Source organism: Rhagoletis zephyria, unplaced genomic scaffold (genome assembly GCF_001687245.7).
Source record: "Rhagoletis zephyria isolate East Lansing unplaced genomic scaffold, Rhagoletis_zephyria_1.1 Rzeph_scaffold_02260, whole genome shotgun sequence".
In the NCBI taxonomy this organism is placed as follows: Eukaryota; Metazoa; Arthropoda; class Insecta; order Diptera; family Tephritidae; genus Rhagoletis; species Rhagoletis zephyria.
In genome coordinates, this window is record NW_016159344.1 from 63,973 (window position 1) to 82,114 (window position 18,142).

Below are 18,142 nucleotides of genomic sequence, written 5' to 3' on the forward strand. Positions count from 1 at the left end.
CAATGTTTTCCTGAAAGGCGAGATTTGGATATACGGACAGGTTCTGAAATTCGAAACTTCGACCTCGACTCGATTTTCCAAATATTTTTTAATTATAACTGATGAAAGAGTGAATATTCTAATTGAAAACCGTAAAAGAAGCGATCTGAAATAAATCATTTTAATGCGAGACTTGTAAATTTTTGGGTTAAAAACCATCGAGAAAATTATCGAAATCGAGTCGATTTCAAATTTTCGAATCTGAGAACATGCCTGATAGTTGTACCCGTCTTTTAGAAAAGCCTCTAGCCAGAGACTTGATGACCCAACATCCGTTATATATAGACGGGCTTGCTTATATAGCTGCGGAAATGTAGTGCGCATATCTTCCCACTTCCTATAATGGCTTGCGTTTCAAAAAAGATGCTGAAGCATAATAAGTTTTGAGCTTCCGATACAAATACTTTTTTTTCGATACCTACTTGGATCGCAGTAAAAAGTATCGAGTAAAAAACTACTTGGTATATTGAGAAAAGTATCGAGTATGTATTGGATTTACTTGTATCGATTTATCCCTAGCCTGGCTGTAGATGAAGAAGTTGCTTACGCATTCGTTTGTCCCGGGGCATCCAAATGTTTAGATTTTGGTTCACTCTCCGTAATCGCATCTGATATTATGATCTATCTCTACTTTTCATTCGTCTCTAAAATATGAAATTGATGACCTTTGCCCCTTTTTTGTAAAACCGTGCATTTGTTTGATTTGTGTACTTCTATCTATGTATCTTCTTCAATCTCTCTCTCTTTTCTGGTATCTTTATGAAGCGTTGTATGATATCCTCTATCACTCCCGTCTGGGTAATAGGGTGAAGTTACAAACTATAGGCCTGTTTCTAAATTAACTATATTCTCGAAATTTTTTAAAAAAGATGGTAAACGAAAACGTTCTAATACCACTAAAGCTTAGTAGTACGTTATCAACATAGTTTTCATTAGCGGTCGTTCCATAGTTAACAACTTAGCGATTTTCTTGGAATTTTCTGCATCTGCATTTAAAATTACAGAAACAGTTGTCTAATAAAATAAAGGGAGTCCTGGTATGGTACACATAATGCCAGGTATTCTTTATTGTAAACCCAGAGACAAAATTATATGTTTAGCAAAAGCCATGCAAATCCAAATTTTCTAATTTTTGTAAAAAACGTGGCATATTCTCGTTTGAGGTGTCTACAAAATACCTTTGAGTTTTGATTAGGTTTTTGCTGAAGGCGTCATACATTTTCTTCCACTACTATGCTCGACAATTTGTTTTGTATGGTAGAAAATAATAGCACCGCCTGCAAACAATAACCAAAATTCAGCGCGAATTCTTATCCTATTGAAGCTTGCACCTTAATAAGCTACAAACTACATACTTGGAACTTTTCTAAAAATTATGAATACAATGTTTTTTGTTGTGGATTTTTTTTTATTTCCCTACAAAGTTTGTAATGTGGATTTATATGGTGTTAAGTGTTATATATATTAACTAGACTTTAATAAAAAATTATTAAACATTGGATAACCGTAAGGAAGATAATCAAAACTGGTCTAAGATGTCGTGCCATTATTTGTTTACATAATAGTATATAAATATATGCATTTTTAAACGTGTTTCCGCGGACACTGTGTATTAAAAAATTTCGACAGCAAAAAAGTATAATGGCAGTACTTTGGAAAAAAACCGCAGTATCCATTTTTGGAATCAAAAAAAAAAAGTATTATACTGCGAAAGAAAGTATAGATACAAGCATTAGGTACACACAATCTACGCTGATTTCCCGAAAGTTTTTGAAAGAGTATCTGACTCAATTTTTGTTTGCAAATTGGAGAATAACGGGTTATTCTAACCTAGTTAAAATCATAATCCCGCAATAGATTCCTATTCATCCATGAATCTTATTCCTGGAATGATCACTTGTCAACCCATTATAACCCGCGTAACAAATATTTTTTAATTGTTACTCGATTTAAACCATATTTTCAAAATTGTTTTATATTAGCCCCGTCAAGTTAGATTTTCAAGATTGTAGTAACTCGTATAAAGCTGAAAATTGGTACGAACGTTAGGAACGTCATTATAAATGAAATTAAGTTGTAATAAAGGGAGTTGCAAATAAAGTGCATACATACATATGTACATATATATGTGCAAATCTCCAGAACTGTGTGCTTTGAAAATAGTAATTGCAATATTGAAAAATGTATTAGGTGTTGAAAAATAGAGATGCCCTTCATTGGAAAAAAACTGAATCTATTTGAAATCTGTCACTCGTATTTATCAAAACTATAATAGGTGCATTCTTTTGCAACCGAGCTACAAATGCTCGCTTAAANAAACTGAATCTATTTGAAATCTGTCACTCGTATTTATCAAAACTATAATAGGTGCATTCTTTTGCAACCGAGCTACAAATGCTCGCTTAAATGACGAAACGCATGCAAAACAACAACACAAACTCGGCTATTTATCCGAGTTCAGCCAGGTCGGCTAAAAAATATGCAACCTGAAGGGTAGTGTTGGCCAGTGAAAAAACTGCTTTATTTTGAATTTNACAACACAAACTCGGCTATTTATCCGAGCTCAGCCAGGTCGGCTAAAAAAATATGCAACCTGAAGGGTAGTGTTGGCCAGTGAAAAAACTGCTTTATTTTGAATTGTTAATGAGAAAGTGGAGAAGGAAATTTTTGTATCCTTATATACGTCACTTAAATTGGTTTTTGTATCTAAATCCTGTTAAAGTAATTACGTGTTTCTTGCTAGCTACCAACAGGGTTGCTTAAGTAGCTAAGGGAAATTTTACCCGAGTTGAGCGTTCTTTTGCTGCTCGCTTACAAAAAAATGCAGCTAATATAGAAAATATAACAAATATTGTCTCCAAATTTCCCCTTTTTTTGATGGCACACTGACAGACGAAATCATAGCAGGTTGGAATCATGTCAATGCAGCTTACGCGAAAACTGGTTTTTCATTGATTTTTTTTGGCGATAGGGCGTGGACCACCCACTTACATGAAATATGTCTATCTCGAAATCTACTTCATCAATCTGTACCAAATTTTATACACACATTTTTCCTGGACTGCTTAAAAAACATCTTGAAAATGTTTGAAATATCGATAGCTTTGAATTATCGAAAATAACGGTTTCTTACTTATAAATCTTTAAGCATTTAAGGGAAATTAATCATACACGAATTTATTGTTTCCTCAATGGATTTCAAACGATTTGATATATAATTTATTGTTGTGGTTCAATTTAAAATTTAACGTTTTTTTCAGCGATGAATCACACGGTTACGGATTTTTGCCCATATGCGGATATCTCAAGACATTTTTTTAAATAACAAGTACTAACACATCTAAAGAAACTCTTTCATCTACAAAACAAGATACATATGCATAAGTATATATGCACCTATTGTATGTATGTATGTGTTTATATGTAAATACATCGGCGTCGGAAGCAGCAGCTGCATAAATTTCAAGTAAACTTTGGCGTAATGAACAAAATGCTTTGCAACACAGATTGCTGCAACTTCTTCCTCAATACTTTTACCAATTTCTCTATTTTGCATATTTATATTTGTCTTGCAAATTGTTTGGCATATTTCATCTTTATTTCTTTTTGTATTTTTTTTTTCTAAAATCGCATCGATTCTGCTGGTTAGTTGCTGTAGCTTTGAGTGAAATGCCAAAGTCGCTGCNTTTTTTTTTTTCTAAAATCGCATCGATTCTGCTGGTTAGTTGCAGTAGCTTTGAGTGAAATGCCAAAGTTGCTGCGTACTTACACACGTACTTGTATGCTGGTCCAGAAATACCCAATGTACATACCCAGTGGGATAAGGTAATGTTTGGGCATGCATAAAGTAATGAAGAGCCCCTATAACGTGTGGACGAAAAGATGAAAGATGTCATAAGGAACTTATGTGTCAAATGTCGTTTTACAAAACTGTTAATAGAATCTACCCTGTGGGAAAATCGGAACGCATTACCAAGAAAAGTTTAACAACAACGGTTTAACGAAGAGACTAATCGCAATGTAAGCTGGCGGATAATATGTAATATTAAAGCCATGAACAGAACAAAAAGTCTCGGTTCGAGTGCGAGTTGAACAACCGGCCCTAAATAGAGAAAAATCCTAAATCACCGGAAAGTGTCGGTAATGCAGTGAATATGAACAGTTTAGATATTTTTCGAGCGTACTTTTCAACCCGAATTGAAATGTGAAGTATATTTGAGCGAGCGATTAAGGGAAACATGATTGTTTTTTAGTTTTAATCAATTTTTGTCTTTGCTATGGCGCAAAAAAAAGAAAATATTCAGAAAAATGCGAGCATAAATTTCTTTGATTTTAATGGAAACTTATTTATTTTATCTTATTTTACTTGCAATGTATGCTTAAATATTAATGGAAACACCTAAATACTGAAGCTGATTTATTCAATATTGATGCTTGCAATAATATAATTATAAGTTTAACATAAAATTTTGGAAAATGGACGTGGCACCGCCCCCTTATGATCACATGTATTTATTTCGGTAACCGCTCGACCAATATGTATCAAACTCGGTATGGTTATTGTGCTTACCACATAACACCAAAATGTTGAAAATTATTGAGATCGGACTAAATTACTCCCACTTTTCATATAACGGTAAATTTAAGAAATTCTTGAAGCTTCGATATTTCGAAATTTGGGGACGCTAGTTCACTCAAAACCGATATTACCAACAATCCCTTGATAAGCAGTAACATTATTATGGAATTTTGGAAAATGGGCTGATACCGCCCTCATTGTATTACTATATAAGTTTATATCATTATGTCTAAGTGAACATTCTACGATGTAGCGGTAGTTTTCGGAATGGTGAAAAAACTATATTTAATGCTTGTTCTGTGAAAACGTGAAGTGAAAGCATTTTTCATCACTGCACATGAAATTCCGATTCTGTTTTCAAATGAAACTTGATTAATTTTTCAAAAAGTGTTCACTGTGAAACTTTTTTTTCACAAAAGTTTTGTGGCCAGTGATCGGACTTCAAAAAAATTCCGTGTGGTAGAATCTGGAAAAAAAGTGTGGTATATTTCAACAAAGTGAGGTAGATCTCAGGTTTTGGATCAAACTTTGTAAAAAATAAAAATAAAAATTCTGCGAGGCTCNGTTCACTGTGAAACTTTTTTTTCACAAAAGTTTTGTGGCCAGTGATCGGACTTCAAAAAAATTCCGTGTGGTAGAATCTGGAAAAAAAGTGTGGTATATTTCAACAAAGTGAGGTAGATCTCAGGTTTTGGATCAAACTTTGTAAAAAATAAAAATAAAAATTCTGCAAGGCTTCCCTTCAATTGCAAACTTTTTAATTAGACTCTAAAAAAAAAAATGATTTTAGTATAACAAAGTTTACGATTTAAGTTGCTAAAAATTGCGTTGAGTTTTGTCAATTGTTTTTTCTTTGACAGTGTAAAGCGGTTCCTTCCATATCAAGACATTTTTCGAACATAGATTTTTTTTGCAACCCTGCGGAGTGCTGCCAGCGTTTCTTTATATTNGTCAATTGTTTTTTCTTTGACAGTGTAAAGCGGTTCCTTCCATATCAAGATAATTTTCGAACATAGATTTTTTTTTGCAACCCTGCGGAATGCTGCCAGCGTTTCTTTATATCACATCACGATGTAGCGAACAAATGTGGCACGCTACAGAAGCCACTACTTGGGATTCGCCGATTTTGACAATTCTCAAGTAAAAGTAAACAACGCCTCAGGAACTTTAGATGCACTGAAATTTACTAATACTTTCACAAAAATCGCTGTTTCTTAGCATTTTCGCTATTAGTTCTTTTTATAAATAATGTATTTTGCAATTTAACCACGTTTCCTGTTGAAAAATTGATTACTGAGAAAATTTACTATTTTAAAGTTTATTTTATCCTCCCATTTGGCCCTGTTTACTTTTACTTGGGAAATTTCATCGACGCCGGGAATGCGGAATCTTGTATTATATCATTCTTGTTACCATACAGTGTTTAGTGTTGGGCAATTTTTGCTCTTAAAATTAAGAAAATTATGTCGAGCAAAAATAAAACTAGTTACTCAAAAACGCGAATATGTGGTAGATTTCAGACCTTGTGTGGTAGATGTGGTAGATGCTCAAAAAAGTGGCAGATCTACCACAATGTGGTAGAAGTCCGATCACTGTTGTGGCTGTAAGCACCAGTTATGTATTCAAATTAGAAAATTGGGTAGGCGCTGTGACCAATGGTAACTCTTGTACCACCTCCATATGCTTGATAAAGAATATCATTGTCTTAAACTCACAATAACTTACCAAATAATTACATGCCATATGTTAATGGAAAAACCGCTAAAGATCGAGAATCGCTTAAAATGATATAACGAAATGATAAAATGAACAAATTAAATTTTCACTGACATTAAAATTTACATTTTCACTTCACAGATTTATGGAACCAGAATGGGCCCCAGTCCCACATAAATCCACATTTCAAACTTCGTACAAAGATTATGAAAATTCAACAAACTTTAACATTTGCAGCCGAAAATTTTGAACTTTTTATGAAGAATTTTTAGAAAAATTTTGTGGCATGTAGTTTTGTACACTATTCAATTTTAGTAGGTTGAAATATGAATTTCAAAACGCTAGAAAAAAAAAATTAAAAATCATAATTTTTGTACGAAGTTTGAAATGTGGATTTATGTGGCGCTGCTTAGGTATGTGTATTGCTAAAATTTTATAAAAAATAAAAACATTAAATTGACAAAAGAAAACTAGCCAAAACTAGTCAAAATGTCACTTGACTTTATCAGCTGATCACAAGTGTATATTTTAGACATCAAATTAACCTATAATGCTTTTTATACATTTTTTATAAAGATTGAAATACTTACATACAACATCCATATGGCCCTCTCCCTGCACCGATGAAAAATTTGGCCACTCAGCAGAGATTTCGCAACGATATAGACCCGACGAATTGATCGCTAAACCACGCAATAGTACACGCCAGCTATCCGAGTGTTCTTCCTGATTTGAAAAAGTATAATAATATCGTATGTAAACATATTTATTTATGTATACTGCACCTAAATGTAAGCAAATATAAATGTGTTACAACAGCACCAATACATGCGCTATTGAAATGTCAGAGTTTTGCATTTATCATTTTCCAATTTCCGTTCTACATTCCAATTTTGCATTGTAATACTTACACTAACACGTATGCCGTCAAAGCGATAGCTTGTCTTTTGCGGGCGCGCCTTGGGCACAAAGCGATAGAACTCCTCATTGTCCTTGTACCACTTTATAGCATACAATGCTTCGCCCTCTTCCTCCTCCTCCTGCTCCTCCTCCTCCTCGCCGTCTTCCTCATCATCATCGGCAGTGCCATCAGCGAAATTGTGTCGTCGTGACGAGACCTCCGCCAATGTACCGCGTGAACCGCTGCTGGTGTAGGTGCTTGCGCCAACATGCGTCCTACTGCTGCTGCTGCTCACGCCGCTGTTACTGAATCCGGGAATGCCAAGCGCCTGACTGAAGGCAGCACCACGATAAACACTATGACCGTAGGGCGAACGCTGCGTTTGGTAGGGATAGCGCTGCTCCTCTTCTTCCTCTTTTTGTTGCTGCTTTTGCTGGTAAGAAATGACGTCGCTGTTAGTGTCACTGTTGCCAATATCGCTGCTACTACTGCTGGTGGCATAACTTTGCGATGGCTGATACGCATATGTTTGATAATGTTGCTGGTATTGCTGATGGTGCTGTTGCTGTTGCTGTTCTTGTTGCTGCTCGTGCGTTTGCATTCGACCCGAATGGTATGAGTATTGACGTTTATTGCGCCTATGTTTCGACTTCGTTTCAACCAGGGTATGTGTGTTAGACAGTTTCATATTATTGCCAAAGCGTGTACGTGCGTGTGCGCGCGCACGTGAGCGTGTGTGGCTGCGATGGCGGTTGTTGGCACCAGCAACTGTAAATTCATTTCCACCGCTGATACCAGCACCACCATAATACGGTGGTGCTGTGCGATTTAACTCATACTGACATTCAAGCATAGCTGATTCACCGCGGAATTTATACGTGGGTATAGTGACTCTCAAGAGACGCACACCGGCTAANGGAGCCTCACAAATAGTTTATTGTTAATAAAAATCTAAAAAACTGATACACTTTCAAAACAAAAAGCTTATTTTTTTTAAATTTGTTGGCACACCTATGTTTTATGTATTATTCTATTCGTAATCTCTTGATAAATCGATAAATATAAGTGTAATACATTTTCATTAAGCGCTTCAAAAGTTAGACCAGGAATAAACATTTAGATCGCTGAAATAGAAAACAAAACAATAAGCTGGGTTCAAATTGCGCTATGTAAGTTGTAAATTTTGAGCAAAACTTTTGAAAGTTGAACTAAATTAATTGGAATGTTATGAATTCAATGGCATGCCCCGTTTTACCAGATTGGCTCTGGTTTTGAAGTTATTTTACTAAAGTTTTGCATAATGGTCTTTTAATGTTACCTTAATTATTCCTTAAAAGTATCGAAATAGGTTCGCTTTAACATATAGTTCCAATACAACTGATTACTCAAATGTGTGTTTTTGCGATATAACTCTAACTTCATATCTGAATTGTATTCGCGCTATATGTTAAAGTGTGCCTATACTAAGTTTTTACCTGCTTAATTGGAGGAAGTTCAACGCAAAACAACGTCTCTGAAAAATCAGTTGCATGGGAGCTAGATGTTATAGTGAACCGATCAGGGATTTTAAACACCTTTAGAGAAAACTTTTTCGTAGCATTTTGCAGGAGATTGCATAAATTATTTTCTAGAGAGTAAAAGCACTCATATTTCAAAATAGTCCTCCCTTTTATAAAGCAATCGCATTTCTGGCTAGTATATTTCAGGACGAATGGATGAAGATTGAGCCAAGATCTTGTGTGAGCAAATCCGAATTTGGCAGAAAATGTCAGTTACGCGGTTTTGCAGAACAACAGTACGCGGTTTTGTATTTTATTTATTTATTTGGTCTACAGAAAAATGTTTTCTTACAGACAAATGAGGATAAAACATTTAGATATTTAAGTATGTGTGATATATTACAGAGTACAATAATTTAGATATTAATTTTTAATAATAATAATAATATAAAATAGCATGTTTGGTAGCTGGCGAGGCCTAGTCTCTTCTCTAGTGCCCTTTTGTGTGCGGCGGGCGGAAAGTCCTATTTTCCGATCCGCGCTGTGGACAGACTGTTGACCATGGTCGGGAGGGTCGAGTTTCCGATCCAAGCTCGTATTGTCTTACGCGGTCGCGAAAATATACGAAGCCGATAACAATTGTACCAAGCAGTCATAAATATTGTGTAGTTTAGCGTTCCCGGTTAAAGATATTAATTTATTACCTACAAAAAAGCGATTCAGATATGTCGAAGTAATCATAATGTTTGTTAAAATCTTGGCACAAATACCGTAAAGCATCGTGCATTTCAAAGTTTAATTTACAAATGCGCAACACAACCGTGCCGCAGTCGGGAAAGTGAGCGAGTCGAAGACATTTACCTCATAAACTGAACAGAAATACAGTTTATACAGGTACAGGGTTTATTCAAAATCTCAAGTAAGGTTTTCTTAATGTTAAAAACTGAGTCGGAGGTGTCAAAGTAGTCGTAATGCTTATTAAAGTCCTGGCATAGGCAACGAAAAGCATAATGCATTTCAAAATTTGTTCTACAAATAGTTAGCTTAAGGGGCTTGTAATGTCTAGAAGGTCAAGGAGGAATACAAAACGTGATCTGGTTCAGTAGAAAGGGACTATTGACCATCCCGCTCAAGATCTTAATCATGAACAAAACCCCGAGCACCTCTCTTTGGCTGTGAAGCGTTGGCAAGTTCATGAGTTTCAAGCGGCTTTTGTACGGTGGGAGATTTAATGTCGAATCCCAAGGCAAATTGTTTAATGCGAATAATAAGAATTGTTTCTGTACCGACTCGACTAGGTAGGTGCAGAGAGCTTTCGTGATATAAGGATCTCTGAATTCTTTAGCAAAACGTTTGATGAAAGCCAAGACGCCCTTGGCTCTATTAATACAAGTGTTTACATGGGACTTGAATTCAAGCGTAGGGCCCATGGTTACGCCTAGATCGATGAAATTAGTTACCTGATCAACACTATGTTCGCAAATGCGGTATGATTGAAAGTGTCTTCTAGAAAAACACATAAATTTACACTTTTTCAAGTTAAGTGACATAGACACATAACTAAGGTCCGCCTGTAATTGTTCCCTGTCTCCTGATGCACCAATGAACTCAAATAACTTAACGTCGTCTGCGTACATTAAGCAATTAGAATACTTCAAAATATTTGGTAGATCGTTGATGAATAAAAGAAACAGAAGGGGGGCCAAGGTGGCTACCTTGAGGTACACCTGACGTCACAGGAATTACCTGAGATGAATTTTTTTTTAAGATAACCCTCTGTTTCCTGCCAATGAAATAAGAAGAAAACTAGCGCAGCAGGATTGGAGGGAAACCAATTTTAGCAAGTTTGTATATTAGAGTTGAATTGAGATACTTAATCAAATGCCTTGCTGAAATCAGTGTAAATGATGTCAGTTTGATAGTTACTTTTGAAACAATTGTTCACATTTGTAGTGAATTCAAGAAGGTTTGATACAGTTGATTTGCCTTGCGCCATCGGTAACAGGCGTTATGAAATAAGATAGTTCTTCCGTAACGATTTATTCCAATACTTTAGGAATGGCGATTCTCCTATAATTCGCAATATTCGACCTGCTTCCATTTTTATGCAGCGGCAGGATATACGAGTCCTTAATGGCTTATATAGATAATCTGCATAACTTATTAGGACACAGGAAGGAATACCATCCGGACCGCTTAGAAAAGAATTTTTAAACTATTCGAATGAAGGAGAACATTGTCAGCAGAGATTGAAGGAATATGGATGGGGTCAAACTATGGGAGTGGAGTGGAGTTTAAGTGGCGATATGTATGTATGCAAATACGCGAACGCGTTTTAGAAAATAAAAAAGTTATGACACTTTCTTATGGAGGATTAGCGCGGTGAACAGGGAGTCGTAATTGTGAACCTTGCGGACTCCGTTGGTTGGCTGGGTTAGTACTCTACATATTTGTAAATGGTAAGTATACGCCATGTGCAACCTTTTTAAAATGTTTACTTTTCGCATAACCTATGGTAGTGAGTATTAGTCATCATCTTAAATTGCAGATTAGTTCATCACTTCGCCTTGACGATCACACTTGCTTACATAGTTCGTTATCAATGTTTCCTTAAGCAACAACAACATCGATACAATTGCAAAAAAATAAAAAATCTGTATACAAAATTCAAAGGGCGCCAGCTTGTTTACAGCTCGTGCGTGGTTAATAAAATGAGTAAACAATAACAATCAATTACGGAACAATGTAGGGGTAAAGAAAAACAACGAGGTGGTTAAAGTTTTTGTTTGAGCTTTTTTCCCTCTTGATAACAAATAAAGAAAAGCAAGCTATGTATGTGTGTATATTCTTATTACAAGCTACGCTTTGCTTCACCAAACTTTTTACAATGTACATATGTACATACGTGTGTATATTAGGATGGTCCAAAAGAAAAGTAAAGACGGAATTTTTAAGTTCTCACCCCTGGGATTATACTAAACCTTAAAACATATACCCCTGTTTTTTTTTATAGGAAAAATAACTGTTTTTCGTATAAATGGCGTAGAATTCTTGTTAACTAATATTTTCGATCGGAGAACTCTGTTTCTCTTCAACAGTTTTCCAATGATAATGCAAAATTGTTAATTTAACAATTTTTTAATATTAACTATATTTTTTAGGTCCCCCAAATCCCAAAAAAAAATCTTTAATATTTAAAAATGGTAAAATAAACAAATGGCAATATTATTGGAAGTCTCCTTAAGAGTTTTTTTTATTTTAATTCTGAAGAAAATGTTTTTTTTTTTCATAAAAAATACATGCAAATCTTTGAGCGCCCTTTAAATAAGTTTCGATTTCAAAATAAAAACAGGGGTATGTTTTTTCGGTATAGTATAATGCTGGAAGGTAAGAGCATTAACATTGTGCCTTTAGTTTTTTGCACCACCGTAGCACATTTGAGGCATTCCTTTTAATATCGGGCATTTGGTGTCACAATTTCGATTCGCTTAACATACATGAAATAAGCTAATATGTATTCGAGGAATATTTTTTAAAATGTTTTTCTTTGGAGATATGATCTGTCAAAGTTTGGATTCGTGATTTTCGTGAGTCTGACAAATCATGTACTTCTTCAAATCGTAATACCTTGGGCTCTGCTCATCGCAGAGACTAGATCTTAACGCTGTTTTAAAGCTAAAGAAACGGGCTTAACATATATTTAAATAAGATGGTCATGATTGCCCTAAAGCTAACTTAGCTATGAATAGTTAAACTTTTTGAAGTTGATTTGAATATTGAAGACCAGTAAATTGCGGATTTAAAATTACACCATCGTAATTCTGGTTTAATTCTCTATAATAAAATTGGTAAAAAATGGGCGTTTTTCAAGAACTATTTTTAAAATATTTTTTTAAGACAAGATGATTTATTTGGTGAGAAGCCACAATTTTTTGTAATTTGTCTTCGAATACCTACGATCAGATATATTTAGCTAGGTGTTAAAAATCGAGCTTTTACTAAAATTTTAATTTTAATGCGGATTCCGATTGAATACCAAGCCAGAAATAATATTTGTATGGTAAGATTTTTCTTTAAGGTCTTTGTTCAATCAACTTTTTCAATCAAAGGAACTTCTAGAAATGGGCGTGGCGATTTTCAATTTCCAAAGTTCAAATATATAGCTTTTATTGTGGATTTCGGTAGAATTACTATATTGCGGAATGCGCAATAAAATCTACGTTTTGCTAACTTCAGTCCTACAACTGACACGGCCATTTCTAGAGGTATGTTGCCTTTAAAAAAAATCTTGCCATAATAATAATAATAATAAATTGGTGCTTACAAATACGTAAGTGTTTGGCCGAGCTTCTCCTCCGATTTTTGGTGTGCGCTTTGATGTCGTCACACAAAGAGGAGGAACCTACAGTTTTACGCCGACTCCGGACGGCGATTGTATTTTTATGAGAAGCTGTTTTCATGGCAGAAATACTGCTAAGAAAAAAGCCAGGCCGTTCGGAGTGGAAGCGCGCACCGCTGACCACTACACCACAGCGGCCGCCAAATATCTTGCCACCCAAATATTATTTCTGGATAGGTATTTTATCGGAATCCGCAACAAAATTTAGATTTTTGCAAAAACCCGATTTGTAGCACTTTTCTAAATAGTACCAGGTTTGCCGAGCTTTGCTCGGAGTGCATATCGTCACTAGACACGAATAAAGGCGCGAGCTCAAAAGTTGACCGCGAAAAAGGCACTTAAAGAAAACTTCGGCGAAGAAAGACTCTTAACAAAGTTGACGGCGAAGAAGGACGCGTTAAAATATTTGACGGCATTCTTCTAATAAACAATCGTGGTACAAAGCTCAATAAAAATATTAAAAATAAAATTTTAATAAGCCACAATAACATTAATAAAATACATATTTTAAACATAGTTCTTGAAAAATGCCAATTTTTTTTAACCGTATTTTATACAGTTAATTAAACAAGAATTACGACGGTGTAATTTTAAATCCCTAATTTGCTGGTCTTCACTGTACAAATCGACTTCGAAAAGTTCAGCCGTTAGTGGAGAAGTTAACTTTAGGACAATTATGGCCATCTTATATATAAAAATATTAAGCCCGTGGCTTTAACTTTAAAACGGCATTAAGTGAAGTATCTGAAATGAGAAGAACACGAGATTTAACACTTTTAAGAACCACATAATTGGTCAGAAGCACGAAAAAATCCAAACTTTGACAGATCATATCTAACAAGAAAAAAAAAACTTCCTCGAATACGTTAGCTTATTGTATGTGTTGAACCCATAAAAAAAAGTTTGAAGCGAATCGGAGACGAAAACATTCCGACTTAAATAAAAACGGCTTATATATATAAATTAAAAGCGCACATTTTAGAAATAGAAATAGTTTTCCTTCTGTTGGAGTAAGGAGTAAATAAAGATATGTACATTGTTTACAGTCCAGACTGTTGAGAGATACCAAATGCATTAACAGAATTTCAATGTTTAACTTTAGCTAAACTTTATAGTCAAGCGCGAAGATGTTTACATAAAATATTTAATGTCACGGTGATGGTAGTATGGGTATATGGTGCGTACAGAAAACCAACAGCCGCATTCAACGCCACTAGGAGCGTGGAGAGCCAAAGCAAAGGCAGGGATGTAGATAAGGATATAAGCAATGGAAGTAATAAGTAATGTATATAATGGATAACAATAAAGTTAAAGACCGAGCCGGATATAAAAATACAGACACAGATCAAGAATGAAATTATAGAGAAGATGGAGATGATGAGAAAGACAATGGTTAAGAGAAAAAGAAAAACGAATATGTATACGATGTAGACGAAGATTTAATATGAAGCTGAAGAGGGAGATAGTCATGAAGAGGCAGATAAAAATGATAATGAAAATTCAGAAATTTAAGTTAAGATCAGGAAAGAAATTACGATTAAAACAAACACTAAGATAAAGGCAACAACAAAGCCGAATACAAGGAGAAATACAAAGACGAAGAGAAAGACAGAGACAAGTTCCAGGAAAAAATTAAGATGTAGACATAGTATCCAATAATAAAATACTCGACGGATTTGCAAAAGTTAGTTCGTATTTTTATTTTATAGCCTACTTAAAATTTCATGGTTAAAATAATTGTCTGAGCGAAGTTAAAGGTTAAGACATATACAGTACAGTGGAACATTTTAATCCATTAGCTGCTGCCTGAAAGGGTCCTTTTGACTCCAGGAAATCCTAAAAAAGCCAATTTTTGATTTCGTTAGAAGATTGATATATTCTAGAAATCTAATTTTTGGTAAATTTTACTAGGGGTCTTTTCAGAAAAATCTTCATATCACGAACGTGATAGTCTCAAGATATTAATCAAAAAGTTGATGCCAAAAAGGAATAACAGTCAAACTCAATTTAAAAAAAAATGTTTCTACATAGAAAAAAACCAAGTTTTCTTTTGCTGCTTTGAAATAGATACAACTATTATTGAGCCAATTACCAGGTTATTATTATTATTATTAGTACGTCGGGTATACTCGCGCTGCGACCTAAAAGATCTATTGTGCTAAACCCTGATTGTGGTCACTCCAACCTTAGGCTATTCAAGAAATTAAGCACATTGGAGGGTGCCGTGTTCCAAATCTTGGATGGAGAAGACAATCGTTCCCCAAGGTGCATCAGTCTGCTATTCATGATACGCGGGCAGTCACACAGAATGTGCTCCGAGGTTTCCTCCGCCAGCCCACAGAACCTGCAGTCCGTCTCTACAGAAAGCCCCATTTTGTTTAGATGGTACCTTAACTTGCAGTGTCCTGTCAGGTAGCCTGTAATGGTCCTAAGACCCTCCCGGCTGAGTTCACGGAGTCTTTCTGAGTTCCTCTTGGAAGGAGTTATGAATTTCTTTGATTGTCTCATTCCCTTTGACTTACGCCAGTGGGCAGCAATCTGAGATTCCTCCCAACTCCTAAGTAGTTCTGCAGTGTATCCTATAGATGTACCACAGAAAGGCTCGGGACCATGCATTCGCGTTTGGGCCCCACGTTTTGCGAGATAGTCAGCCCTTTCGTTGCCTTCAAACCCTTCATGCCCAGGGACCCACCACAGCCACCACCAGGTTATTAGTTTTATTTATATTTTTGATATAAGTAACACCTTATGCAAAATTCACTTCATTAACCCTCTTATGACCATTCTGTATAATTATAAATTTTTGATTTGAATTGTAAAATATGATTAATCGATGTCTAAGTAACTAAATTCTTATATAAAAAAATCAATGTAGAAAATAACTTTCGAATGTTTTTTGAGCTCTAGGCTGAGGGTAAATAAAACAATTGGACGTCTTATATACATTTTTGTTTATTATTGTCGATATTTTGCCTTTAATCTAAAAGCTTCTTCAGGAAATCTTGGCTCTGCCTGGTCTTTCTCCTAAAAATTTTTATTAAATTTAACTAAAAACTATTTCTTCCAAACCTTTTTTTATAAAAAATTCATTAATCTCATCAACAACTTTTTCCCATTTTTTTCAGTGGATTTTTCGGTAGTTTTTTCCAAAACATATTTTTGGAGATGTTTTTCTTTGCTTACTAATAATTGTGTGCACAAAAATAATAAATTTTTTCATAAATAATGACAATTTTTTTATAATTATGGTAGACATTTTTCTCTTAAAAATTGTATTTACCTACATTATTTTTCGTAAACTACTTAGCTCTCAAATAAAATAAAAACCAATTACTTTTTTATTTTATTTTTTTTTCAAAAATAATTTCTCTCGAAACAAATAACTTTCACTGCCAAAATTTCTAATTCTACAAAAAATTTTGTATCTACTGTTTGGTAAATCTTTTTCTAATTTGGGTTAAAATATTGTCTTCCTTAAAACTGTTTTTTAATTATAATTTTTCTGTAAAAATAATTTTTCCCTAAAAAAATGTACAAACTATTTTTTCTAAACATTTTTTCTAATTTTGATAAAAATATTTTTTTTTCTGAAATTTCTTAATCAAGATAGCTAAGTGAATATGAGGCACATTCTAAAAATTGAAAATGTAAGACTACTAAAATCTAACACGATTTCTTCTTAAATAGTGAAATAAATTTTGTGAAATATATTTCCCTTAGCCCTGAAAGGGTTAAAGGAATTAAGCTGAACATATACAAACTTGTCTCCTTTTTCACCAATTTTACGAATTGGGAGTACAGAAATTGTTACAAATATGTACTATACAACTACACAACTCTTATCGTTTTCAGCACAAATACACTTAACTGCTAGATACTCAAAATGGGAGTAGGCACAGAACAACTACATTTTTGTATTACTTATACCCTGCAAACAATTTTTACAGAGTATTCGGAGCTGTAGAGAAATTTTAAAGAATTCGTAAATATCTCATCATATTTTTTGCCGAGTTTTCTAAAATGAAATAAACTGTGCACCCTTCGATTCTTTTACGAAATTTCTGAAGAAAATGGGCAAAGCAATGAAATCAATACTGCTATATGAAGAAATTTTTGCAGATTTTTTCAGAATTTTTTTATTTTTCGTACAGAAGTTTCTTTACGATTTCGTTTCAACCTCTTCATGCAATTTTCTTTGAAGATTGGTAAAAAAAATCGATACACAAATGAGATTATCCTAAAGATTTCATTAAGATTTCGGAAACTTTGTTTTGCATGGTACAATATTTTGTTGTTTATTCAATCTTAGACATATACAACCAGTATGCTCCTTTTATATGTATGTTTGGTGAAAGTTCTGCTTTTCTCTGCCATAAAAAGCTTTTGTGGATAATATTTCATGAAAAGGGGTCTATTGGCAGTGATCTAAAAGCTTAAACCAAACTGTTTCGAATAAATACTCAGTCGAATATCAAAGTATTGAATTTCACATCGCCAGTAACTAAATTGGTTAAGTGTTCAGTTACACACTTGTGAACTATTGGCTGTGCCACTGGCACATGCCTTCGGCTCTTCAGCTCAAATAACAAAAATTTTCCAATAAAGTTTGCCAAAGCGTAACGTGTGAAGAACTAACATTACAAGCCAATTGCTTGCCACTTATTTTCTGATTTCTCTCCACAAATAACAGTTGAAGAGTTACGAAAAAAAATATTTTAATTTGTGCATGAAATAAATAAAATAGAATAAATGAAAAAAATAAGGGGGAAATGGGGTAAAATAATTAAAGAAACGGAGGCCAATCTTTCCGCGTTGACAACTTTTCTTCAAAGAAGTGGCTACTAACACACGATAGGACCATGTGAATGTAAGATTTATTAAAAAAAAAGTCAGCTGACAATGGCAATAAACATTTTCAGAGTTTATTATGCCATGAAGAATTCTGAAGATGTTTATCACGAAAGCCGTCTGCTGTTTGGAGGCAGTGTAAAATTGCCTTTGTATTTCAA

General features: G+C 34.4%; 1 protein-coding gene across 1 annotated transcript in view; it reads right to left on the reverse strand.

Annotated features, from left to right (window-relative positions):
- The window catches only part of beat-IV (beaten path IV), a 33,613-nt gene extending 23,449 nt beyond the window's left edge, over nucleotides 1–10,164 (reverse strand). Inside the window, exons 1-3 of the mRNA XM_017620823.1 lie at nucleotides 10,021–10,164; nucleotides 7,246–8,157; nucleotides 6,925–7,060 (exon numbers count right to left, since the gene is read on the reverse strand). Coding sequence (XP_017476312.1) covers nucleotides 6,925–7,060; nucleotides 7,246–8,157; nucleotides 10,021–10,164 — 1,192 coding nt within the window. The remainder of the gene's footprint in view (nucleotides 1–6,924; nucleotides 7,061–7,245; nucleotides 8,158–10,020) is intronic.
- Nucleotides 10,165–18,142: the final 7,978 nt, after the last annotated feature.